The 27,836-nt window shown below is 38.9% G+C and overlaps 1 protein-coding gene across 2 annotated transcripts; it reads left to right on the plus strand.

Annotated features, from left to right (window-relative positions):
* On the plus strand, window positions 1–27,804 carry MRPL22 (mitochondrial ribosomal protein L22). 2 transcript variants are annotated; one of them, XM_004737740.3, is made up of 7 exons: window positions 3–98; window positions 181–223; window positions 8,442–8,577; window positions 14,456–14,521; window positions 15,307–15,384; window positions 20,468–20,537; window positions 27,510–27,804. In XM_004737740.3, the coding sequence occupies exons 1-7, from the start codon at window positions 71–73 to the stop codon at window positions 27,719–27,721; spliced, it is 633 nt and encodes a 210-aa protein (XP_004737797.1). In that variant the 5' UTR covers window positions 3–70; the 3' UTR covers window positions 27,722–27,804. The 2 variants fall into 2 exon arrangements, with proteins under 2 accessions (XP_044935539.1, XP_004737797.1); XM_045079604.1 differs by lacking the exon at window positions 8,442–8,577 and having other exon boundaries at window positions 1–98.
* Window positions 27,805–27,836: the final 32 nt, after the last annotated feature.

A 27,836-nucleotide genomic window follows, 5' to 3' on the forward strand; every position in this document is an offset into this window, starting at 1 on the left:
GAGGACTGCGCATGCGCTTTGTCCAGACAGTGCTTGAACTCGGAGGCTCCCGTAGAGCGGGGGGAGAAAGATGGCGGCGTCCGTGCTGGAACGTATGGGTAGGGATTTCTTAGTGGTTTAGGCGCGGTAGAGGGGAGTGGAGGTGGGAGTCTGAATTGACCACTTGTGTTAATGTTTCAGGTACATTATGGATGCAGAATCTGAGGGGCAAGCTGGCCTTAGGGTAAGTCTTTCACATCGGAGTTTCAGAGGGCTCAAGGCCTTCTTCCCAGTTTGTCAGTTAATTACTGAGCGCCAGTGTGCCACCCACGGCATTGAGGCTCCGGGGCTGGGGAAGCGAACGAGATAGGCAGTCTCTGCTTGGTCACTCCATCATTCCATCGCCGTACCTCTGAGGGAATCAGGATACCCTGTTTGGGGACGTTGTAAATCTCATCTCTAAATAATCTCTGAACATGGTTACACTCTCCCAACCGTGTTGGGAGCGTCCGACCTTTCCAGTTACCTCTCTGGTTACTTGCTTCGCTGAGCAGGGACTGTGCTATAGATCACCGCGCTTTACAACGTCTCTGGCATTGTGTTAAACGCTTTATATGCATCATCTCATTCTCATAATATCTTGCATAATGTAGGTATTGATGGACCCATTTTTCCGACAAGGAAATTGAAGAGTAAAATGACTTTCCTAAGTCTCCCCGAATCACTGGAAGTTTTAAAGCTTTATACTGTATTCTCTAGAGCATTCTTAGACCTCAGGACAAATGCGTTTTTTTAAGGTTAGGGAATGCAGTTAAGTTAGAACTGTCAAGGAGTCTGTCACCTTCTCGTCCCTCTTACCCTCTTACGCAGTACAGCTATTGATAGTTGGAGATTGATAATCTGAGTATAAATGATCTGATTGGTGCATTTGTTGGAATTTATTTTGGTTTAGTTCATAGGCTTCCGGGACAGATAAGTTGGGTGTGTATCCACTTTTTAAACTATGATTTTGGAAAAGTTTCTTCTCCTAAGTTTTAGTACACATGCTAGGAGAGTAATATTAGTACCTATGTCATAGATTTTTTATGAGGATTAAATGAGGTAATGCATATTAAGTATTTAGTATTGTGTATGGCATGTAACAATCCCATTCTAAATTCTAACTGCCATTACTGTTTTAATCATTATACATTGTTACTGAGTTCACATTATATTTAGCTCTGTTTCCAGTTATTTGGTCAGGAGACCCAGGAGGTGGGCTAGAGAAGAAAATAGGAGGCAGTGCCCCTTAGGATTTGTCTATACTTTGCTTTTTTTTTTTTAAGATTATCTCTTATTATTCCATCCTAGCTATGCTAATTTACATACTTCACCTGAATATGCTGTTATTTATTTGCTTCTTGGCTTTCATGCTGTGCCTTCACTTCCTGTCTATGAGTTCTAATTATTTAAACCCTGTTCATATGTTTCTTATGTAGATAAATCTCAGATCTCACTGGAAAGGAAAGAAAATTAATCTCTTCTTTTATTTTTTTATTTTATTTTATTTTATTTTTTTAAAGATTTTATTTATTTATTTGAGAAAGAGAGATCACAAGTAGGCAGAGAGGAAGGCAGAGAGAGAGGAGGAAGCAGGCTCCCCGCTGAGCAGAGAGCCCAATGCGGGACTCGATCCCAGGACCCTGAGATCATGACCCGAGCCGAAGGCAGTGGCTTAACCCACTGAGCCACCCAGGCGCCCTAATCTCTTCTTTTAGCACGTGTGTCTCGAATAGTGGCTTCATGTTATGTTTTTGTGCCCTTTAGCATTTTGTATACCCTGGATAAGTATGAACAGTTCTCGTTTCTCTTTATAGTTCCAGGTTAGGGTCTTGCACAAAGTGAATATTTTGGTAATGTTTGTTGGCTTAAACTGTCCTGCACTGACTTACACTTGGCAGCTCTGAGCAAGCAACTTAAGCAGTTTGTCTTCAGTCTTTTTATCTATGTAATACAGGATTTTGCTGAATAATCCCTAAGGCTCTTTTTAGTCCTGAAGTTAAATACTTTTATGAATCTGTATTCTGGACTTTCTTTTTTAAAATATTTATTTATTTATTTTAGAGAGAGATGGGAGGGGCAGAGGGGGAGGGAGAGGGAAAGTAAATCCCAAGCAGACTGCCCATGGTGCATGGAGCTGGAGGTGGGGCTTGATCTCAGGACCTTCAGATCATGACCTAAGCCTAAATCAAGAGTCCCCCAGACACTTCACTGACTGAGCCACCCAGGCTCCCTGAAAATCTGGCTTATTAACCATACATATGGGTATGACATAGCAAGAACCTTTTGGAACAGAGAATTCATGCTCCTTAGTTTGCAAAATCCCTTGTCTGCCCTTCCCCACCCCCCTTTTTCCTGTCACTTTAGCTAATAATGACTTTCATCTGGGGGCAATTTTGCCTCCATACACTACCTTCAGCCCCAGAGACATTTGGCAATGTTTGGAGACATTTTTGGTTGTCACGACTCAGGCAGAGGGTGCTATTGACATTTAGTGGCTAGAAGTGAGGAATTTTACTAAACGTCCAACAAGACACAGTACAGTCCCCACAACAAAGAATGATCTGGCCCAAAATGTAAATATTAGAGAGGTTGAGAAACTTCTGAGTTTGTCATGGTTCAAAGTTGCTGGAATTTCTTTTTTGTTTGTTTGTTTGCTAAACTCTTGTTTCCTTGTTTGATTGTCCTTGACTTTCACAAAATGAAATTATGTTGAGTTATGATAATACATGTATCACTTCAGTCCTTTATTTTAGATTCTAACTGAGGCAAGATTAGAGAATGTTCTTTTATTTCACTCTCAAGTGTGCGATTAACTTAATGTTAGCTGAAGTAAATTGAGAATGAAGAATTTTTTTACCTGGTGCATGTAATAACAATAACACAATAATCTCATGTTGAGTCAGAGGCCAGTATTATCTTCACTTGGGATTTGGGTGTACCAAAGTTCAAAAGTTCAAAATGAACTTTGAGCAATAGATAGGAAGTATTATTTCTCAAATTGTGACTTTTAAAAAAAATTTTATTTATTTGGTACAGAGAGAGAGAGAGAGCGCACGTGGGTATGAGCTGTGGTGGGGTGGCAGGCAGAGGGAGAAGCAGACTCCGTGCCAAGCGGGACGCCTGATATGGGGCTGGATCCCAGGACCCTGGGGTCATGATCTGAGCTGAAAGCAGATGCTTAAGCGATTGAGCCACCTGGGTGCCCCTCAAGTTGTGACTTTAGAAACTCAGATACTGTTTTATCTGAATTCTTAATCCTAAAGTTGGCTTTGTGTCTGCAACTTTCCCATGTCTAATGACTATGGGAAGAATTTGAAAAGTGACACTCAAACTGAATCCTTAAATATTGGTAGATGGAAGACATGAGAGTAACAGGAGTAAGGAAGTTCATATGCTAGTCTCAGTATACCACCTACTTTATTTTTTTTTTAAATTTTATTCATTTATTTGACAGATAGAGATCACAAGTAGGCAGAGAGGCAGGCAGAGAGAGAGAGAGAGAAGGAAGCAGGCTCCCTGCTAAGCAGAGAGCCCATGTGGGCTTGATCCCAGGAGCCTGGGATCTATGACCTGAGCTGAAGGCAGAGGCTTTAACTCATTAAGCCCCCTAGGCACCTTTACCACCAACTTTCTGTTTGAGGTCTGACAGTTTAACCACAGCGTGGGCACCCATGTGTACAGACAGCATGTATATACAGGGACTTTGGAGAGTTGGTTCAGGCCTATGTTCCTGAAGCTAAAAGGACTTGAACTTCCCAATAAATGAAAGGATATAATAAATATCAGTAATGATACTTGACTTTCAAAATGAAAGTTAACTAAAAGTTAGTCCTGGATGCCTTTCATTTTTTTTTTTTTTAAAGATTTTATTTATTTATCAGAGAGAGATGGGGAGAGAGCGAGCACAGGCAGACAGAATGGCAGGCAGAGGCAGAGGGAGAAGCAGGCTCCCTGCTGAGCAAGGAGCCCGATGTGGGACTCGATCCCAGGACGCTGGGATCATGACCTGAGACAAAGGCAGCTGCTTAACCAACTGAGCCACTCAGGCGTCCCTGCCTTTCATTTTTTAAAAATAGGTTTTAACTAGTTTTGATTCTTTAGAATGCCAACAATGAACTAGGGTGCTAGGCAGACTTAAAATTTAATGTTTGTTGGAAAAAATTTTACAGAAGGAAATGGATTTCAGCAGTAACTCAGGTTCTCCTTTGTTAATTCCACAAATTTCCTTTTCTTGAGTTCATTTTCTCTAGTGAGTCTTCATGGTATTTCTTACTTAAAAAGGTCTCAAAAGTTGTAGGTTTTGAATTAGGTAGTTAAGCGTTGAATTAAAGATTTTTTATATACTTTATAATTTCTTCATTTTCTGCTTTAATTTGGTATTATTCCAATAGTCGATCAGGAGAGAGCTTTTGATTTAATACACTCCTGAATTAAGTGCTGTGTGTGGAGTAATTTTTTTTTTTTAAAGATTTTAGTTACTTATTTGACAGAGAGATCACAGGTAGGCAGAGAGGCAGGCAGAGAGGGAAAGGGAAGAAGGCTCCCTGCTGAGCAGAGAGCTCGCTGCTCTATGTGGGGCTTGATCCCAGGACCCCGAGATCATGACCTGAGCTGAAGGCAGAGGCTTAACCCACTGAGCCACCCAGGCGCCCCTGGAGTAATACTTTAATTTGATTATAGTTGTTTAGTATTTGCTTGATAATTCATTTTATGAGCCAGTTGAGCCCTGAAATTATTGTAGGTATTCAGACATCTTTGTCGTTATTTATTCATAATGTATTTAATTTATTAAGCACCACATTTAATTCATTGAATGTGTATTGATTTGAGTATAAGACACTGTGCTAGATATGATGGATATAGAAAGCACAGGTCTTACCCTTGAGCATTTTTTCAGACTGGTTGGTGTAACTGATTTCATTGAAGAAGAATTAAATAGTAGCCAAGGGATTTGTGTTCCTGTAATCCTGTGTCAACCATGGGATTCAAGATAGAATTAAGGTTCAGAGAGCCCCTAGAGATGATGTACTCCAATTCCTCTTTTCATAAAAAACTGGAGGCCCAAAGAGTTGATGAACTTAGTGTACCCCTGAATTACAGCAGCACAGAAGCAAGCAGTCATGGTTACAAACTTGAGAAGAAGGTTTGAAATTGTGTAATAAAAGTTTACAGTTCACAGTGTTTAGTTTTTTAGAGAACAGGAGAGAGGAACTCTTCAGAGGGTCTAATTTAAAATAAATATTAATCAGTGTTTTTCATGTGCTGGGCACTCTAGGGTGCAGTACATTAATTACTTATCCACCAGCGACAGAATAAAGTGGGCATTATTCTTCTCATTCTAAAAGTAATAACATCAATTTTATTGAGCCCTTTTAAGTGTCAGGTTAAGTATTTTACTTAAAGTATCTTATTTGAGCTCCTTAAGAAGCCTGTGAGGTAATTATGGTTATTATTCCATTTACCAATGAGAAAACTGAGCTCTGGAAAGTTATGTGACTTCCTTAAGGTCATTTATATCATATTAGAGTTAAGATTTAGACTCAAGTTAATTGGAGAGGGAGATGAACCATGAGAGACTATGGACTCTGAAAAACAGTTTCAGAGTTTTGAAGGGGAGAGGGGTGGGAGGTTGGGGGAGCCTGTTGGTGGGTATTATGGAGGGCATGGATTGCATGGAGCACTGGATGTGGTGCATAAACAATGAAATCTGTTACCCTGAAAAGAAATTAAATTAAAAAAAAAAAAAAGATTTAGACTACGGTTTACCTGATTCCACCGTCTCTGTTCTCATCCCTTGGCTTATAGTTTTGTTTTGTTTTGTTTTTAGGAAATTCTGCTAACATCATGTATCCTAGTCTTGTGCTTTTCAGTTAAAATACCAAAACCTAAATGTGGATGGCAAGGGTTTTGGCAAGTATTTTGATGGTACTGATCTTAATATCAGGATGTAAAATGGTGAACTTGAGGTAGAGCAGGAGAAATGAGCTAGGAGGAAAATAGATTTTTTTAAAAAAGATTATATTTATTTATTTGACAGACAGAGATCACAGCCACCTTCTAGTACCATTGTCCCATTGTCCCAACTCGCTGCTGCATGGCTGAGAAGCAGGCAGAGAGAGAGGGGGGAAGCAGGCTCCCCGCTGAGCAGGGAGCTGGATGTGGGGCTCGATCCCAGGACCCTGGGATCATGACTAGAGCTGCAGGCAGAGGCTTTAACCCACTGAGCCACCCAGGCACCCCAGGAAAATATATCTTTAAAGTTCTTTAGTCTAGGGGAGCCTAGGTGATTCTGCTCCCTACTCAGTGGGGTGTCTGCTTCCGGATTCTCTCTCTTCCTCTGCTCCTCCCCCCTGCTCACGCTTGCTTGCCTTCTCTCTCTCTATGAAATAAATAAATCTTATTAAAAAAATTATTTTTAGTCTGAATGGTGTAAAAACTAAAAACAAAGGCCTTGCTAAGTGTATTATCCAGTTGCATAAATTGTGTGAAAATCTGCCAGTTTACAACAATTTTGAATATTTAAGACTGGGTTGACATGGTATCCATGTGCTGGATATTGTCCTTCTTGCTAGATTACAGAGGATGGTATACTTGCCCTCAGAATGCTCAGATGCACATTTACTACAGGAACTCATTCTTCTACAGCCACCTTCTAGTACCATTGTCCCAACTCGCTGCTGCATGGCTGGCAAGAACAGAGTACGAAGATAGTGGGGAGAATGGTTGGTTGTCTGGGAGAAGGGATCAGTCCATGCCTTGCATTCAGGTGACATTTGAGCTGGAACTTAAAACAGGATAAGCGTTTCATTCAGGAGATGATGATTGAGGAAAAATCAATATAATCAAAAGTATAAAGATATGAAAGTATGTGGTTTGTTCAGAGAACAAGGAAAGTTTGTGTGGCTAGCCCATAAGGTGAATGAACCAAGATGGCCAGGGTTAGATTAGAAAAGGTCTTCTGTGTCTTACTAGGAATTTAGACTCTGTATTCTGCACAGCAGGGAAACCCCCAAGTCTGTGTGTTATTTGGATATATCCAGACATTTAAAGACCGCCCCCCCGGGGGTGCCTGGGTGGCTCAGTGGGTTAAAACCTCTGCCTTCGGCTCAGGTCATGATCCCAGGGTCCTGGGATCAAGCCCCACATCAGGCTCTCTGCTCAGCGGGGAGCCTGTTTCCCTTCCTCTCTCTCTGCCTGCCTCTCTGCCTACTTGTGATCTTTGTTTGTCAAATAAATAAATAAAAATCTTTAAAAAACAAAACAAAACAAAAAAAGACCGCCCCCCTGCCAATTGGGGGAAGTAGATAATATGATGAACTTATCAACCAGCTTCAACTCATGGCCAATCTTGTTTTATCTATGGCCCCTACTATCTCCCATATATATGTATATATTTTAAGATTTTATTTATTATTTGACAGATCACAGGCAGGCAAAGAGGCAAGCAGAGAGAGAAAGGAGGAAGCAGGCTCCCCGCTGAGCAGAGAGCACGATGTGGGGCTCTATCCCAGGACCCTGAGATCATGACCTGAGCCGAAGGCAGAGGCTTTAACCCACTGAGCCACCCAGGCAACCCCCATCATATTTTGAAAAAAATCCCATATACCATATTATTTAATTCATAAATATTTCACTATATATCTCGTTAAAAAGTATCAAATAGCCAGTTAATGTTCAAATTTCCAATGGTTAAATAATTGTTGTATTTTTAAAATTGCAATCAACATTATTGAAATTAGTTGATATTTTAAGTCTCTTAATCAGTAGGTTCTTTATTTAGCTCTTTATTTTTCCCCTTGTAATTTATTTGTTGGTGAAAGTAGACTGTTTGTCTTGTAGAATTTGTACAGCCTGGATTTTGCTGAGTGTATGCGTCTCATATTGTTTAACAAGTTCCCTGTCTCTGCATTTCCTATATTGAATCTAGAAGCTCCATTAATTCAGGTTTGTTTCTTGCAGAAAGACTAGTTTGTGGATGGTGGGTAAGGATTTCTTTCCTCAGGAGGCATGTGATGCCAGCTTTATCTATTAATTTCTTAGGGTTTACAAAATACTGTGATTTGTCTTGCCTACTCCACAAAACGGGAATCCCACAGGTTAAGTTAGGAATCTACTGTATGCTTCTGAAAAGTCTGTTTTAGGACTGAGCTGGCTTATATTAGAGAGTCGGTATTTTTTGGCCAGTCAGGGCAAGAGATCTTGAGTTAATATCTGTTTATTATTTGACTTATGCTGGTTATCAACTTTTTACTCTTAGCTTTCAGTGAACTAGTTCTTTATGGTATTTTATGTAAAATTGTTCTCTGTTGATGAACATCTAGACTGTTTCCACTTTGATCCTTAAAGAGTTTGGATCAAAATGGAGCTGATGTGGTTCAGGAGATTCGTGGAAAAGACTCTGAGTGTCTTTTGTTTTACAGGCTTCTTTCATCTCATAATGTGTTACCCCAATCACATATCCATACAAGTGGGTCTCTGGATATTTCTCGAAAATGGGAAAAGAAGAATAAAATTGTTTATCCTCCACAGTTGCCTGGAGAACCTCGGAGACCAGCAGTAAGTTTGTGGGTAGAAATAATCTCTTGGGTTGCCTGGGTGGCTCAGTCATTTGGGCATCCAGCTCTTGGTTTCAGCTCAGGTCAATCTCGTGGTTGTGGGATTGAGTCTGCATGGTGCAGTGTGGTGCAGAGTCTGCTTCAGAGTCATTCTCCCTTTCCCTCTACCTTCTCCTCCTTGAGCACATGCTCTCTCTCTAAAAGAAATGAAATCTTTTTTTTTTTTTTTAAGAAATTATCTCTTAGAGCATTTACTCTTATGTGGCTAGCATTGATTTATTGTTCTACATGAAGAAAGGGAAAAAATACACGACAATTTGTGTGATAATTAGATTGATGCAGAGGACGTTCTAGATTTATCTTCTTGGAGTTTTTATTTTTTTATTTTTTTAAAGATTTTATTTATTTATTTGACAGAGAGAGATCACAAGTAGGCAGAGAGAGAGAGGAGGAAGCAGGCTCCCCGCTGAGCAGAGAGCCTGATGTGGGACTCGATCCCAGGACCCCAGGATCATGACCCGAGCCGAAGGCAGCGGCTTAACCCACTGAGCCACCCAGGCGCCCCGTCTTCTTGGAGTTTTTAAAGATTGTCTGTGTTTTACTTGTTTGCCTTGACTTAACCTTCTGTTTGGGGGCCTTAACTCTGTAACTAAGTTAATAGCTTGAGACATACTGACAGATTTTGGATTCCTTTCAGAGATACTGAGGTTTTGTTTTGTTTTTTTAAAGATTTAATTTATTTATTTGACAGATGGAGATCACAAGTAGGCAGAGAAGCAGGCAGAGAGAGAGGAGGAAGCAGGCTCCCCGCTGAGCAGAGAGCCTGATGTGGGGCTCGATCCCAGGACCCTGGGATCATGACCCTAGCTGAAGGCAGAGGCTTTAACCCACTGAGCAACCCAGGCTCCCCAGAGATACTGAGTTTTATCTCATTTTTAGCTGCTTGGAATTCTTGGACCCTCTCCAAACTGCTTGTGAGTGCTCTAGTCTGAGATACAAGACTAATTTCTAGCTTAATGTGAATTTGCTGTAGAATACAAAGGCATCTGTTAAAAAGCTTAAACAAGTAATGATAGCATAAACAAGATGGAAGCATTTGAATCCTTAAGAAAATAAATTGTGCTTCAAAATAGAATAATCAACTAATAACTTATTAATACATTCAGTGGTGTTAATTATAAATCATTCAGTTCAGAAAACATTTAAAGGCCTTTGGGATTTAAGGCTGGCATATAATCAATATCATCTAAGTAATGTCATTTGCTTAGTTTTTATATGGATTTGACAGCTTGCCTTTCATTAGGATTCAGTTTGTAAGTATTGGTCTAAGTTAGTACAGTTTTATGTTTTCTTTTTTTTTTCTTATTTAGGGGAGTTAATTTATTGATTTGAAGAGCTCCCCCCTCATTGGGGGAATAGAGATGCTAATAGTTTAAACAAATAACTTTCTAACTTTCATATTTTATTTTTCCATCAGAACTTAAAAATTAGATTTGTGACAGAATATGTGCTGTTAGGTATTAATTCCATTTTATAATTAACCAAAGTTTAGGAAAAGTTACATATTTCTACAAATATAAATAAAATATTTCCTATTACTATTTTTTTAAGTTTTTTTTTGACACAGAGATAGAGAGTATAAGTAGGTAGAGCAGCAGGCAGAGGTAGAGGGAGAAGCAGGCTTTCCACTGAGCAGGGAGCCCGATGTGGGCCTGGATCCCAGGACCCTGAGACCACTATCTGAGCTGAAGGCAGCCACCCAACCAACTAAGCCACCCAGGCGCCCCATAAAAAATATTTCTTATTATTAATGAGCTTTCTTTACTTCTTGCTTGAGCTCTTTGAACTTAGATATTAATTGAGAAAGAAATCATAACAACATCTGACAAGTCCAGAATCTAAAAGCAAACTTTTGAATTTATAGTACTAGTCTTTTTGAATATTAAACTAAATGCACTTCAGGATATATCTCTAGTGGCAAAATTCAGGTAGTTAACAGTAGATCACAGATTTTGTTTGTGTGAATAATCCTTTTGGGAACAAACTGACTTTTAGAAAATACTTTAACATTTTCTGACTTTAAATAGTGCTTGTTAAATTGACTTGGTACATCATTTATACCTTTTATGATTGAAATATTAATGCCTTTCATTAAATACTAGCTTAATAATGGAGTACTTTGCACACCTAGCCACATGGTTCTTATACTGTCATTATGTGCAGTGTGACCTTGCCAATCTGCTAACTGCAAACATTTTAAAAATTAGTTTTATCTCTAATTTAGAAGGGGGTCAGACAGGGGCGCCTGGGTAGCTCAGTGGTTAAATGTCCAGCTCTTGGTTTCAGCGCAGGTAATGACCTCAGAGATGTGAGATTGAGCCCAGAAGTAGGCTTTGCCCTCAGAGGGTGTCTGCTTAAAATTCTCTCTCCCCCTCTGCCCCTCTTCATGATTTGTGCTGTCTCATGAATAAATAAAATCTTAGAAAAAAAATCAGGAGGAGTCAGGTAATATTTACCATTCTAACTCATTCTGATCTTCAGCATTGAAATATACAGTTAAAGTGGAGTGGATCAGCGGCGCCTGGGTGGCTTAGTTGGTTAAGCATCTGTCTGCCTTTGGCTCAGGTACTGACCCCAGGGTCCTGGAATTGAGCCCCGCATCGGGGTCTCTGTTTGTTGGGGACCTGCTTCTCCCTTTCCCTTTGTCCCTTCCTGCTTATGTTCTTTCTCTCATTTCTCTCTCAAGTAAATAAATAAAATCTTTAAAAAGGAAGGACAGTGGATCAGTCATGAGTAAATCGATAGCAGTAAGTTAAAATGAATGTCACCAGTTTAGGTATGTTTTAGGCCATTCCTATTATCTTTAAGATTATTTTCCCAACTTAGCTAGCCCCAATTTCCAAACAATATAGAATCCCATGTAGACTTTTTTTTTTTTTTTTAAAGATTTTATTTATTTGTTAGAGAGAGAGAGAGAGAGAACAAGCACAGGCAGACAGAGTGGCAGGCTAGAGGCAGAGGGAGAAGCAGCCTCCCTGCCGAGCAAGGAGCCCGACGTGAGAATCGATCCCAGGATGTTGGGATCATGACCTGAGTGGAAGGCAGCCGCTTAACCAACTGAGCCACCCAGGCATCCCACCCAGGTAGACTTTTATCTTACCTGTGGCTTCATCCTGGTGAAGAAAATGAGTCAGAGAGAAATTAAATGGCTTTATTCATAATAGTCAGCCCTTGTTAGTTTGGGCTTGGGTTTACTTTTGCAATATCTATGAAGAAAGCTATGTTAAATAAACTAAAAATATAGTGAGCCTATATGAAAACTGTTTGAACAACCCTTTCAGTAGGAGCATGTTTTAATTTATTGATTGACATACTGATAGTAAGTCATACTTATAAGTCATGTGAATCCCATAAGGCCCTAGTTTGGATTCTTACTAGGTGACACTTTTTTCCCATGAAGATTTTATTTATTTATTTATTTATTTATTTGACAGACAGAGATCACAAGTAGGCAGAGAGGCAGGCAGAGAAGGATGTGGGGCTCCATCCCAGGACCCTGAGATCATGACCTGAGCTGAAGGCAGAGGCTTTAACCCACTGAGCCACCCAGGCACCCCTAGGTGACACTTTTTTTTTGAGAGAGAGTGTGGGAGTGGGGAGGTGGGGGTAGGGGAAGGGGCAGAGAGAGGAGAGAGAATCTCAAGCAGGCTCCACACCCAGCACAGAGCCCCATGTGAGGCTCAATCTCCTGACACTGAGATAGTGACCTGAGCTGAAATCACAAATTGGACATTTAACTGACTGAGCCACCCAAGCTCATTAGGTCATTAGTGTCATTAGGTGACACTTTTTTTTTTTTAATCATTGGAGTTATTACATGCTTTTTAAAATTAGTTTTTTTAAAAGTTACTGGTTTAGACATTTCATAATTTAGGCTTAATTTTACTTCATTTGAATTACTACCTTGCATATTGTATCCTAACTTTATCTAATTTATTGTATAAGTTGGTTAATAGTGATGTTTAATTGGATTTCCTGACCTCCAGCTCTGCCACTTTATTGATTTGCTATGACAGGTTTTTCTGGTTTATCTTTAGAAAATGCCTTTAGACATTGCACCTGCCTAAAGGAAATGTTGAGCTTTTTTGTTTTAAAAGAGTATGATTGGATAACTTTCTTCTTTTTGGGTAAATACTTGATTCCTTTTTTCCCCATGCTCCTGCCAGGAGTACAATATCTTTTTTACAGAATTTGAAGATAATCATATACAGTTCATGTTTGGAGGTAGCCCATCTTGGGAAACCAAGAATTGAAGGGTTTCTATATAAAAGATTTTATTGTGTATATTAATTTTTGCAGATGAATATTATCAGTCATGACGGTTCTTCTTTCTTCTTCAGTGCTCCCTTGGACACTTTATTGCTGAAAACGTAATTGGGCTGTTGCTACAGTTTTCAGTCTGTCAGCTTCTATTGCAACTGAAGTGAAATCTGCTACATATTAAAAGATGGCCACTTGAGAAACTGCTGTTTCTAAGGCATTTGAGAATTTCTAGCAGGAGTCAGAATGTTAGAAAGTTCTGAGGTCTCCTTGCTATTGTTTGCCATGACAGATGTTTTCTAATTGTTTTAAAGGGGTGATATGGTGTAGTGGAAGGAATGTGGGTTTTATAGTCATAGGAAAACTTTAAAGATACACTTGTCAGACATTGTGTTAGAGACTTCATATACTTCCTCTATGGGACTTTGACTTCCAGCTTTGTCTCTCACAAACTTTGTGGTCTTAGATAAGTCATTTGATTTTTCTGAGTTTTTATTTCTGGTTTTTACTTTGTGAAAGGATTATTATTATTTTTAATTTAAATCCAATTAGCCAACATACAATACATCATTAGTTTTTGATAAGATGTTCAATGATTTTTTTTTAAAGATGTGTTTATTTATTTGAGAGAGAGTAGGAGAGTGAGCGACCAGAGGAGGGAGGAAGAACAGGGAGAAGGAGAGAATCACAAGCAGACTTTGCACTGAGTGTGGAGCCAAGCGTGGTACTCCATCCCACCCTTGAGATCATGACCTGAGCTGAAACCAAGAGTCTGGTGCTTGAGCCACCCAGGTGCCCCTATAAAAGGATCATATAGTGTTTTCTTTCCCAACTCTAGAGTTAGATTAAATGAAATAATGGGCTTGAAAAGTACTCTGTTAACTGTAAATTATATAATCGATGATTGATTAAAAAAATGAAATGGGATGTCCTTACTACTCTAAATAGAAGATAATAAAAACTGGCATTTACTAAGATCTTACCAGGTACTAGGCACTGCAAAATGCTTTCTTTTCATAGATTATTTTCTTTAATTCTCAGTGTATTTTTATGAGGTTGGTATTATTATCTTCATTTCAAGGAAGAGGAAACTTAGGCAGAGAGGTTAAAGAGCTTGGGTTCTGTAGCCAGTAGATGAGAGAATTAGAATTTAGACCCAGGCTGTCTGATTCTAGGACCTGTGCTCTTGACCAAATATCTCAGTGTCTGTGAAACCAGTTATTCTGTCCATTTCACCATATTCTCTTATTTTCCCCACTGAAAGGAAACTTTTTTTCTTGTACCTTTTCTTTTCTTCTTTTATCTAGCTTAATGTTTTCATTTAGATCTTTTATTATTCCTCTGGATAGAAATTTGCAAATATTGGCACAAAGTAGCCATTTTCACTGCCTTAATGATCTTTTTAACATAATGAGACTTTGGAAAAATACAACTTAGTGTTTTTATTTCTTGTGGTGGCATTTTCATTAGGCATAAAAAGTTAAAGTTTTATTAACAGTGTATGTTACTGTTATTTTGATAAATTTGCTAACTTTTTTTTTCTTTTCCCTATTTGCAAGGAAATCTACCATTGTCGAAGGCAAATAAAATACAGCAAAGATAAGATGTGGTATTTGGCAAAATTGGTAAGCCAAAATGACATTACCATATAATACTTAAGAAATAAGAAGCTATGAATTCTCCCCCAGGATTTAAAAAACTGAAAAAATTTGTCCTGATTTCTCCAAAAAGTGAGGAATATAATTACATGTTTAGACAGTTGGTAGGTAATCCACAAATGATTGCTCAGAGATGAGTGATTTTGCTTAATTTTTACCTTTCTTCTGAGAATCCGAATCACGTTGGATACGTAGATATTTAGCCCAAAAGCGTCAAGAATCTGTAAGCTAAGAGAATGTAGGAAGCAAGCTCATTTATCTTAAAAGTTAATTCAACCTATTTCAAAACCATTGCTTTTTAAGATTTTTCCTGGGAGAATAAAACTAATCTGTAAGAGAAGACAAAGCCCCAGATAAATAAAATACACTTATCCTGTAGAAGAAGATGACTTTCACGCCTAATGTGGTGCTTGCCACTCTGTGATTTCTGTGATGTCTGCTCTCTCAATATTACTAAAACATTTATAATCGAGGTGTTATGGTTATAATATTTAAGTTTGATTTTTGACTTAAAGGGTGGCATCCCTTCTCAAGCTTCTTTTCTTCTTCTCTGCCTACGTTTTGTTAGCTATTTTTATTTTAATTTTTAAAATCATGCCCCCTCTACTTTTATTGAGATATAATTGACATATAACTAGTTAACTATTCTTAGAAGTTGTTTGTATTATGTAAGGCTTTTCTTCTCATTGCAAAGGGAGATTTGGTTTTGTAAACTAATTTATCTTTTCTTGTCTGTTACCCTTTAATTCTAGATACGAGGAATGTCCATTGACCAGGCTTTGGCTCAACTAGAATTCAATGACAAAAAGGGGGCCCAGATAATTAAAGAGGTAAATTAAGATATGTGGGGAAGGAGTGCATAGCTGTCTTGCCGGTGTTAGTAAGCTTAGCCTAAATCCTGAATTCCTTGGTGTAAATGCATAGTTCATATAATACAGATTCAGGGCACTCAGTTTTATTAGTGTCCTTGTACCTTAGGAATGTTGTACCTTAAATATATATATATTTTTTTCTGGAGATGCTTTTATTTGCACCAGACATTCATTCTTTTTTTACTGTATCTGTATGATAAATCTTTGTTTTGATGATTTGCGACTTGATAGATTTTTTTAGAAGATTGATTTTTTGTTTGTTTTGGCCAGTTCCATAACTGAGAGCTTATGATTTTATATGTAATTGGATGGAAAGAGTACTTTCTGGGACTCAGGAGACCTAGTCTTGTCTTTTCTGTGACAGTTTCTAATGTGATGATGGGCAAAGCACTTAACCTGTCTGGTTCCATTTTTCTTATTTGTAAACTGGGTGGAATTGGATTAAAAGATTTCTGAAGACCCTTCCACCTCTGAATGTACCTGAATGTAGCTGAATCAGTTTGTGCAAATGTGCTAATGGCATTTGTGCTGACTCATTTTAGACACATGGCATTTGTTGGTTTGTTTTTTTGTTATCTGTTGAGGTTCAGTCATGTTGATTTTTCCAAGAACCAGTTACTGGTTTCTTTGATCTGTTCTATTATTTTTTTTAGTTTCTATATCATTTGTTTCTGCTCTGATTTCTATTATCCCCTTCCTTCTGTTGGCTTTAGTCATTGTTTGTTCTTTTTCTAACTCCTTTAGGTATAAGGTTAAGTTGTTTATTGGGGATTTTTCTTGCTTCTTGAGGTATATTGAGCCTATATTGCTATGTACTTTTCTCTGAAGACTGCTTTTGCTGCATCCCAAAGTTTTTGGACTGTTGTGTGTTCATTTTCATTTCTCTCCCTGTGTTTTTTAAATTTCTTCTTTGATTTTTTGATTGACCCATTCATTGTTTAGTAGCATGTTGTTTAACTTCCACGTATTTGTGGTCTTTCCAAATCTTTTCTTGTGGTTGACTTATAGTTTCATAGTGTTACAGTCTTTAGAAAAGGTGCATGGTATGATTTCAGTCTTTTTCATTTGTTGAGACCTGTTTTGTGACCTCATATATGATCTGTTCTGGAGAATGTTCCATGTGTACTTGAAAAGAATGTATATTTTGCTGCTTTAAGATGGAGTGTTTGGAATGTACCTGTGAAGTCCATCTATTTTAGTATGTCATCCAAAACTGTTTTTCCATGTTGATTTTCTGTTTAAATGATCTATCCATTGGTGTAAGAGGACTGTTAAAGTCTCCTAGTATTATTGTATTATTATCCATTGGTTCCTTTATGTTTGTTATTAATTGTTTTGTGTGTTTGGGTGCTCCCTATTCACTCCATAAATATTTACAATTGTTATATCTTCTGGTTGGATGGATTGTGATTATATAATGCCTTTGTTTGTCTCTTTTTATAGTCTTTGTTTTAAAGTCCAGTTTGTCCAATAGAAGAATTGCTACTCTGGCTTTCTTTTGAAATTCATTTGTGTGATAAATGTTTCTCCACCCCTCATTTTCTTCTTCTTTTCTTTCTTTCTTTCTTTCTTTTTTTTTTTTTTAAGATTTTACTTATTTGACAGAAGAGAGATCGCAAGTAGGAAGAGAGGCAGGCAGAGAGAGGGGGAGAAGCAGGCTCCTCACTGAGCAGAGAGCCCAATGGAGGACCCTGAGATCATGACCTGAGGCTTAACCTACAGAGCCACCCAGGTGCCCTCACCCTTCACTTTCAACTGCAAATGCTTTTAGGACTAAAATGGGTCTCTTGTAGGCAGCATATAAATGGGATTTTTTTTTTTTTTAATCCATTCTGACACTCTGTCTTTGATTGGAGCTTTTAGTCCATTTACATTCAAAGTAATAATTTATTCTTTTAAAGTAATTATTGATAAATGTATATTTATTGCTATTTTATTACTTGTTTTGTTGTTGTTTCTGGAGATTTTCTCTGATCCTTTCTTGTCTTTGTTACTTCTGATCTTTCCTTTGCACTCAAAGAGTCCCCTTTACTATTTCTTGTAGGGCTCGTTTAGTGGTCATGAACTCCTTTAGCTTTTGTTTGTCTGGGAACCTGTCTCTCTTATTTTGAATGATACCCTTGCTGGATAGGGTATTCTTGGCTAAAGAGTTTTCTTATGCAGCACATTTAATATATCATGTCATTCTCTTCTGGCTTGCTAAGTTTCTGTTGAGATCTCCAGCTAACCTTATGGGTTTTCCCATGTAGGTTAAGGGCTTCTTTTGTCTCGCTGCTTTTGACATTTTTTTCTTTATCACTATATTTTGTGAATTAAATTATAATATGTGTTGGTGTTGGCCACCTTTTGTTGATTTTCATCAACAAATCAATGAATCTGGATGTCTGTTTCCTTCACCAGATAAAGGAGGTTTTCTGCTGTCATTTCTTGAAGTAAATTTTCTTCCCCCTCTTTTCTCTTTTCTCCTGGGACTTATGCAATATGAATGTTACTATGTTCGATGAAGTTGCCGAGTTCCCTAAGTTGGTTCTCATGTCCCGTAATTATGCTTTTTTTCTTTTGTTCAGGTTCATTATTTTCCATTGTTTTGTCTTCTATGTCACTAATTCATTTCTCTGATTTTTCCAGCCTGCTGTTCATTGCATCAAGCCTGTTTCCAATCTCCTTTATCTTCTTTATCTCTGATTTTTTTTTTTTAACTCTTATCTCTGTGCTACAGTCTCATTGATATCTTCAATTCTTTCCTCAAGTGCAGAGAGTTTCCTTATGATCATTGTTTTAAATTCTTTGTCAGGCATGTTACTTACATCTGTTTTGCTTAGATCTCTGGCTATGGCCTTATCTAGTTCTTTCATTTGGAATAAATTCCTCCATCTTGAATTCTGTTTAATTCTCTGGTTTCTTATGTGTAAGAAAAGCTAGTTATGTCTCCTGTTCCTAAAAGTAATGACTTTATGAAGAAGAGATGAAGTAGTGCCCATGGCCTGGTGCTTCAGGGAGTGTCTTTGGTGTGTGCTTTGTGCCTTCTTCTGTTGTACTCTGGCTGTCCTAGCCTTTGGGTCATCTGCAGAGGTTCTCCTTGCCTGTTGTGGGCAGTGTTTGGTCCCTTGCCTGAATGTGGCAAGTTTTGACTAGATGTGCTCTGATCTGCTTGTGAAATGCGACGTGTCACCATCTCCACTGGAACTAAGTCCCTGCAAAACAGAGAGACATGATGTAGACAGGGGTTTGTATTGGTCTTCTGGGGGAAGGGCTTGCCCCACTGGGTCTGAGGCAAGCTTCACTGAGAGGGGCAGTCCCACCAGATCACAGGGGGTTGAGGCTTGGTGGAGGCCAATTAGGCAGTCATTGTTGGTGCTGAGTGCTTCCCTGAGGTGGTTCTGATTTTGTCCTGAGGGTTGGGGAGGGAAATGGCACCGCCCACTCCTTTGTTCACAGATTTTTCTGTGAATGCTGCCTCTCAGGGAAGTGCTCTGAGAAGAGTGAATAATCTCCCCACTGTGTGCCCCGGGTGCTCTTCAGATCACTATTTCCATGATGTCTTCCCCTGGGTTGTTTACCTGCCTTCTTTCCAGGGGTGGTACAGTACCCTCTGGGGTCTATTCCCAGCCAACCCTGATGACCATTAAAACTCCAGGCATTAAGCCCCACTGTTTGTAAGAACTCACAGAATTCAGTCCCTCTTGTTTTCCAAGCCAGTAGCTATGTGGAAACATTCTTGTGCATTCCCGTGTACTCTTCTCTCACTCTTATTTGCAACAATGGTTCCCTCTCCTCTGCAGCACCTGTAATCCATTTCTCCCCTAAATCATGTCCCTGCACTTCTTATGTTCCTCAATGTGGATACATGATGTTCTTATTTCAAAATGCTGGGTTGAGGACATCTGGGGATATCGGCAGTATTTTCTCCATATCAGTTAGTTCTCACTTAAAACGAGATCTTTTTAGTTTAGTAGTTCAGCAGTTGAGATCGATTGGTTCAGACTTCAAGAGGTTCCATTGTAATGCCTATATTTAATTTAGTTCAGAATACAGTGACTGTTTTTTTTGTGTGTGTGTACTCAGCTTTGTTTTGTATTATCTTTAAATGAGTGAAAGATCTAGGTTTTGATTTTTTTAAAGATTTATGTATTTATTTATTTATTTGAGAGAGAGAGAGAGAAATAGAGTGCTTGCGTTTATGAGCGAGCAAGGGGAGTGGCAGAGAGAGAAAGAATCCCAAGCAGACTCTGCTGAGCTCGGAGTCTCCTGAGATCTCACAACTCTGAGATCATGACCTAAGCTGAAATCAAGAGTTGTTGCCTAATCACCTAAGCCACCCAGGCGCCCCATGGTTTCTGTTATTTTTAAAAATGTGTTCTGGATGGGGTGCCTGGGTGGCTCAGTGGGTTAAGCCTCTGCCTATCTCAGGGTCCTAGGATGGAGCCCCGCATCTGGCTCTGCTCAGCAGAGAACTTGCTTCTGGCTCTCTCTCTGCCTGCCTCTCTGCCTACTTGTGATTTCTCTGTCAAATAAATAAAATCTTCAAAAAAAAAAAATGTATTCTGGAGCAGGTTAACTTAATTAAAAATATCTAGATGTAAATTTAATAATTCTTAAGATTTTTAAGTATGATTTTCTCTACTTGTTTGATGTTTAATGGTTATTTTGGATCGAAAGTTTAAGAATTTTCCATATGATTTAGCTCTTAAGCTTCTTGAACTTTTTGACAATCTCTGACTCAGAGGCATAATGCTTATCACCAACAGTACTGCTACCAGTGCTGCTGTTTCCTCCTTTTCAGCTCATACATTCCATTGTACACTTAGCAGGATGGATCGTGTTGTCTGCATTTGCAGTTCTTGTCTGAAGAAGGAAAGCTCAGTGTATCCCTTCTCCTTAGTACTGTTATCATTTAATACTCTCTTTTTAAAAAAATTGGCTATAAAACAGAGGCATGTGATTAGCGGTCATATTATAGAGATAACAGTAAGAAATGAGAAATTTAATTCCATTTTAGTTCAGGGTCAGCCTATCAATGCCTGTCTTTTCTTTGTTTAAGGTTCTCTTAGAAGCACAAGATATGGCAGTGAGAGACCACAATGTGGAATTCAGATCCAATTTATATATAGGTAAGATGTTTAATATTCTTAGCATTGGGAAATGTCTTCCAGTAGTGAGGCTGAGTTCATTATCTAACAATAGTCTTTGATACCTAACTACTTAGGACTGGGTTTGCCAGTGAAAATTGCTGGTAATAGCTTATTCTTCTGCCTTCAGCATGCTAATGTTAGTCTGTTATAAATGGTAATAACCTCACTGCTTTATTGTTACCTGTCCTGTAATGTGAATGAGACCATGAAACTTACTGCCAATTATTACTTAATAACGGGTACCAAGATGATGGTACATGGAGTGGTCCTTTAATCATGAGAAAACGAAGAAGGAACAGAACTGACTATTTATTTATTTAAAAGATTTTTATTTATTTATTTGGGTGAGAGAGGGAGAGCAGAGGGGGAGAGTAAGAGGGAGAAGCAGACTTCCCGCGGAGCAGAGTCTGACCCGGGACTCTATCCCAGGACCCTGAGGTCACGACTTGAGCGGAAGGCAGACACTAAACGACTGAGCCACCCAGGCTCCCCAGAGTAATTTTTTAAAAAATAAATTCTTTGTCAATCCTGAAGGAGGTAAATAAAGAATCACAGGTGGATTTTAAAGAGTATTTATTTATGATGGGCCGAGCCAGGTGCCTAATCCATAAAGGTGTCCCATAATTTAACCTTCCAATCACCAGAATGGAAAATCTGTTGAATTGTAAAACCCAAGGCTCAGATGATCCAGATGTGTTTGGTTCCCTTTGTTACCACATTCTGAAGCATTATCTCAGGTTTTGTGTACTTGATCCACATCAAATTAAATTAATGTAAGTGAAAATGCTTTGGGAAGCATGATGCACCATACAAATGTGAGGGATTTTTTTGTCGCATACCTTCGTACAGCTCTTTCTAGAAAGAGATGAACGCTTATTACAAAGCTCCCTTGCCCTCCTCTCAGCACCGGAGTAAAGCGAAGCAGTGGGTGGAGTTGCTGTTTTCCTCTCCCTTCAGCAGCAATTACTCCTAACCTCAGCAATTTTGTAATCAAACAGTAATGTTGATGTCGAAGCAAAATTTTCGCAGTCTGCCAAACCTATGTGTAAGGAGAACTGAAGATATTTTAAATTGAAGACAGGGGTTACTGCTACTCTCCAAATAGAGGGAAAAAAGCTGAATCATTATGGGAGAAGTTAGTTGTACATTATGATTTTTTTTTTTTTACATTATGATTTTTTAACAATTAGGGTAAAAACAAATCATCTAATTTTCTATTTTGTTGCAATTCCACCTTACTGGAGATGTTTATTCTGGTGAAGTTAAAATCTTAACTTCAGCTCACCTGGAATTGATGCTGGCAACCACACCTACTCCTGAAATTCAAATGAGTTACGATTTTCAATTGAAATATCTTATTTTAAAGCTGAATGTTGTATAACTGATGATATTCTGATACATGAATAGATATAGAGAGAAATCAAAATGGCATCTCAGAAGATGCAGGGCCATAGTAGTTACTCATAAGCTTTTTCTTCTGAGAACAGCATGAATAAATAATGCAGGGAGGGCCCAGAATCACTGGAAGCGATGAAATGGATGAAGAGCAAGACCAGTTGCTTAAAACCTCTTGGTGACCTTTCGTGCTTTATGACTGCATATCAAATCCGACTTAATTACTTTTATTCATTTCCATAGGAATATGGTCTTCTTAGCTGACAGACAGACTTTGTAATGGAACTCAGATACAAATGAAACAGAATTTGTCTTTAAATCCTTTTCAGTAATTTTAGTAAAGTGAGAAAAGGTGAGGAGCTTAATCTTGTCTTCCCAACTGAAGCAAAGTCCACAAAAGTAAACTTAAGCAGTCCTACGTGAATGGGCCCTTAATTCACCGTCTCCTTATGCACATTTCTACTGAAAGATCTCTACTGTACCTGTGCCCTGTTTTCATCGAGTTTTGTGTAAAAATCTCTTCTTGAGTAGGGCTGATAAATTTTGATTTGTCTTACGATTGTAAAAACTCATTTGTTAAGTATTTTGCTGCCTAATTCTTTTATGAAGGTAAAAGAGAGGAGTACCCTTAGGAAGATGAAGTATCTTACCGTGACGCGTCAGTCATTTTGTCTTTGGTTTTGTCAAACTTTCCTCATAAGAATCATGTGAGGTTCTTAGTAAAAAAAAAAAAAAAAATACAGATTCCCAGGACACACCGCAGACCCACTGGGTCTGAAACCTCAGGAGAGAGGCTTGGAGAGCTATTTGTTGAATAAAAATCCCAGTGATTTGTACCTATAAAATACAAGAAAATGATTTTTCTCATCGTATTCTTGGAAAAGGCCTAGACATTTCATTCCATGGATAAATGTCTTCTAGAATTTTGAAAGAGTAGTCACTTGTTGGTTACGATTTCAGCTCAGCAGTGGCTCCTCAGTCTCTTGACATAAGTAAGTATAGGCTTTTTAAGGGAAGTGCTTTTTTGGTAGTGTGTGTCTCATTATATGGTAATTCCTTCAAATACCTGTCATCAGTCTAAAGCTAATACCTGGTGTAGCATAACCACAGATTTTGAAAATTCATTTCCTTTTCAAACTTATAATGATGACTAATGGCACTGTGAATAGACCTTAACAAGTGGACATGGACTAATAAAATGTCATTGCTTAGTGATTCATGGCATCTAAAGTGATTTACTTTAGGGAAAGTGATTGACTGACTTTGTAAATCAGTCTTCTGGGCAAAGAGTGATGAAGGGGGAAGAGGGTTTCCAATTTTAAAATGTCAAGATTCACATTTACCTAAATACTAGCATATAGAAAATATTGACAGTATTTTAAATATTCTTGATACCTATGGGGTATCATCTTTAGATGAGCATCATCTTGGGCATAATTTTTTTTTTTTAAGATTTCATTTATTTATTTGAGAGAGATTGAGTGAGAAAGAGCACAAGCAGGGGGAGTGGGAGAGTGAGAAGCAGCCTCTCTGCTGAGCAGGGAGTTGGCATAATCTTTAGGCTGTTCCCATTTCTGAGGGGTCTTAATGTTTTTTCTCTGATTCAGAAAGTTTTTGAGTACCTTCCACGTGCATACTGTCCATACAGTTAGGTGATGGTGTATCTTATTAAAGCAACTTAAGACATTTAGTTTATATAGTTTTGTTCTTTGACAGTAGTAGTCCTTTGGAAGGATCTATAAATTGTGTTTCTGTGTTGGAACAAGTGATACATGTCACTAGTACTGTATGTACTTGGAAAACTTTGAAACTTTATTTTAGAATTTGAACAAATTTATCAGATAGCTATACTGAAAAAATATTAATTAGCAGAGGTTGTAATTTTCAAAATCATTTCTATTCCTTGTTGCATATGAACTTTAGGGGAAATAGAAAAGACATACAGAAGTTTGGTTGAAGAAGTGACTTTCACAGATTAGCCATGAACACTCAGATAAGGTAGCATATGGTTTGAGACCAAAAAGAGTAATAGAGGTAAATAGTAGGAGTAGAGAAGAGGAGGTCAGTATTGGTTAGAAAAGTGATGGTAATTTTCGAGAAGAGTTTAGCTTTTGAAGATAAGTGTTTGGGTATCCGAAAGAGAAATTTTCTGAGTGGAGTAAGCACAGGAGCTAAGGCACATAGGTTGGAATGAGCAGTAATTGTGTGGTCCAGTGAGTAGAAGAATTGATACTTTTGAGTTTACTCAGAAGAATTGATACTTTTGTTCTGACATAAGAAAATGTGGCATTATGTGCTCCAAGATAAGCACATGGTATTTCATGGCTTTACGATGAAATCATGACTGGCAATTAGCAGTTATTGATGTTTGCTCTTAACGTATTTGGGGGAGATGGAAAATGGTGGTTAACACAGACCCTGGTAGGCCGATCATTGTGCTTGGATAGGTTATGTGGTACTGCATAGTTAGCTAATTCAGATACTATTTTCACTGGAGTAGTGTTCCTTTTCCTCAGGCTATTTGGAAATGGGGCTCAAATTGAGTAGAGTTGCAATTTTGGATAGAAGCAGCCATTGTGTTTGTAAAATGCCTTTTAGAGGATTTCTACACTTTTTCTAGTGTCATTGTGCTTATTTGTAGGTTTCCTCCTGACAGGTGGATCCAGAGGAACTAATGGTACTTCATTCTAAAGTGATTTGTGTAATTTGGCTTTTTCTTTGGTAATTCTTCAAACACATTTCTTTAGTGCCCAGTGATGAAGTTGGTGTAAGGACAGTAGCTCTTTCCTTATCTCACAGAGGCCCTAGGCAATTTTCTTAACCACTCTCATCCTTAGGTTTCTCTCTGGTCAAGCTAGGATGGTTCTGCCGAATCCCTTTTCATGAGAGGACTGTAGTTAGAGGGTTATCAAGCGTATACTTTGACACCGTCCCTGTATTTATAAAGTTATTTCACAGTAAGAATATAAGAATGGTGAGTATTGAAGTGGATTAATTTGATATGTCTTCTATAGGTTTTGGCTTTTTAAAAGGCTTTATTAACTCAAGGAGTAATTGACTGAGTAAACTCAGAAAACAGCAGAAGGTGGATATTCCTCTGATTCACTGTGGGTGAAAACTGGTGAATAGATTCCTTCTTAACTAGTATTTGAAATTTTATTTTTAATTTTGCAGGGTCAGACGTTGATGCGCAGAATTGGGGAGGGGAGATGAGGGCGCAGTTGTGATGGGAATTCCTAAAACTGGCCATAAATCAGAGTTACTGGAGGAAGAGGATTGGTGTTTGTTCAAATGTAGTTTCCAAGGTACACCCCAAATACAGTAAATTAGAATCTTCAGAGATGGGGCCTCAGCAGCTGCATTTAAAATATGTTTCATAGGTTAGTCTGATGTAGCCAGAGGACCAGCATTTGGGAACTTTTGGTTCCAGGGGCCTTCTCACCATAGTTGGAATGAAATAAAAACTCCTTACCGCAGCCTTTAGGGCTCTTGGTAACCTTGTCTTCATCACTGATTTCTTTCCCCTGTTTGTACCACTCTTTGCCTTGTTTACTGTGCTTTCGCAGGGTGGTATTCTTTCTGTTTCTAAAACAAGTCAGCACATCAGTTAGAATAGCTAAAATTAACAAGTCGGGAAACGACAGATGTGGCAAGGATGCAGAGAAAGGGGAACCCTCTTACACTGCTGGTGGGAATGCAAGCTGGTGCAGCCACTCTGGAAAACAGTATGGAGTAGTTTGTCAAAAAGCTAAAAATAGGGGCGCCTCGGTGGCTCGGTGGATTAAAGCCTCTGCCTTCAGCTCAACTCATGATCCCAGGGACCTGGGATCGAGTTCCACATCGGGCTCTCTGCTCAGCAGGGAGCCTGCTTCCCCCCTCTCACTCTGCCTGCCTCTCTGCCTGCTTGTGATCTCTCTCGGTCAAATAAATAAATAAAATCTTTAAAAAAAAAAAAGCTAAAAATAGAGCTACCCTAGACCCAGCAGTTGCACTACCATGTATTTATCCAGAGAATACAAAGATAGGGATTTGAAGGGGCACCTGTACCCCAGTGTTACAGCAGCAGTGTTGACAATAGTCAAACTATGGAAATATCTCAGATGTGCATCAACAAATGAATGGATAAAGAAAAAAAATATATATATATACATATATACAATGGCATTTTTATTCAGCCATCAAAAATGAAATCTTACCATTTGCAATGACATGGATAGAACTAGAGGGTATTGTGCTAAGCAAAATGAGTCAGAGAAAGACAAGTATCACATGATTTCATTCTTAAGTGGAATTTAAGGAACAAAACAGAGGAACATAGAGGAAGGGAAGGAAGAATAAGATGAAAACAGAGAGGGAGACAGCCATGAGAGACTCTTAACTGTAGGGAACAAACTGAGGGTTGCCGGAGGGGAGGTGGGTGGAGGATGGGGTAACGGGGGAGATGGGCATTAAGGAGCGCACGTGATGTAATGCACACTGAGTGTTATACGCAAATGATCAATCACTGAATTCTGCCTCTAAAACTAATAATACACTATATGTTAATTAAATCAAATTTAAATAAAAAATAAAACAAGCCAAGCACATTAGATACTAGATATTAAATAAAAAATTAAGCCCACCATTGCATCTTTGCATTTGCTTTTCCCTCTACCTGGAATACCTTGCCCATAGATATTTGCATGGATTCTGGTCTTAGATTGAATGTCTGCTCCTCAGAGAAGCTTCTTAGTTAGATTGAATGTCTCTTCCTCAGAGATGCTTTTTTTTTTTTTTTTTTAAAGATTTTATTTATTTATTTGACAGACAAGAGATCACAAATAGGCAGAGAGGCAGGCAGAGAGAGAGAGAGAAGGAAGCAGGCTCCCTGCTGAGCAGAGCACCCGATGTGGGGCTCGATCCCAGGACCCTGGGATCATGACCTGAGCTGAAGGCAGAGGGTTTAATCCACTGAGTCACTCAGGCACCCCCTCAGAGATGCTTCTTGACACCCACTGGTCTGATGTTGCCTCCAGCACCCCATCAGTCTCTCTCACATCACTGTTTAAAGATTTTTTTTTTTTTAAGTTTATTTATGACAGGGACAGAGAGCGAGAGAGGGAACACAAGCACAGGGGAGCTGGAGAAGGAGAAGCAGGCTCCCTGCTGAGCCCAATGGGGCGCAAGTCCAGGGCCTGGGATCATGACCTGAGCTGAAGGCAGACACTTAAGTACCGAGCCACCTAGGTGCCCCTCCCACATCACAGTTTAATTCATGGTACTTGTCACTAACTGGAATGATCATGTTTATTTTCTTTTTCCTCTAGAATGTACACTGTGCGGAGGCAAGGCCCTGGCTAGTCTTGTTCACTCTTTTCTCTCCACACCTAGAATAGAGGCTGGTCCTTAATAAGCACTACAGAGATACTTGTTTTGAGACCGATCTGCTCTCATCAGCCAGTGAACTCATGGAGTCTTAGAATCCAGTCGAGGAAAGGACAGCTATTGCTCAGGTGATGAGCTATAGTCTTGGGGATGCAGTCATTTCCTGTAACTCTCTCTGTCTTCCCTGTCTAGCTGAGTCGACGTCAGGGCGAGGCCAGTACCTGAAACGTATCCGATACCATGGCAGAGGTCACTTCGGGATCATGGAGAAGGTTTTTTGCCATTATTTTGTGAAGTTGGTGGAAGGTCCCCCACCTCCCCGTGAGGCACCGAAGACGGCAGTCACCCACGCCAAAGAGTATATTCAGGAGCTCCGCAACCGGACGATTATTCACACTCTGTGATGGGCTTTCAGACTCCGCAGTGTATCTATTTTGCCATTTATTTCTTATCAACCAGAAATTAAAGACAAATGCTTTTTATGGTTTGTACTGAGTTAGTGCAATGTGAAGTATAAGT

The sequence above is a fragment of the Mustela putorius genome, unplaced genomic scaffold (genome assembly GCF_011764305.1).
Source record: "Mustela putorius furo isolate JIRA1106 unplaced genomic scaffold, ASM1176430v1.1 tig00000407_pilon_pilon_pilon, whole genome shotgun sequence".
Classification (NCBI taxonomy): Eukaryota; Metazoa; Chordata; class Mammalia; order Carnivora; family Mustelidae; genus Mustela; species Mustela putorius.

Excerpts from the sequence above, each read along its gene's own strand:
- MRPL22 (XM_004737740.3), top strand. The coding sequence starts at position 71 with ATGGCGGCGTCCGTGCTGGAACGTATGG. Across the intron at positions 8,578-14,455 it reads GAGAACCTCGGAGACCAGCA|GAAATCTACCATTGTCGAAG; the intron begins GTAAGTTTGTGG and ends CCTATTTGCAAG. Across the intron at positions 14,522-15,306 it reads TGTGGTATTTGGCAAAATTG|ATACGAGGAATGTCCATTGA; the intron begins GTAAGCCAAAAT and ends CTTTAATTCTAG.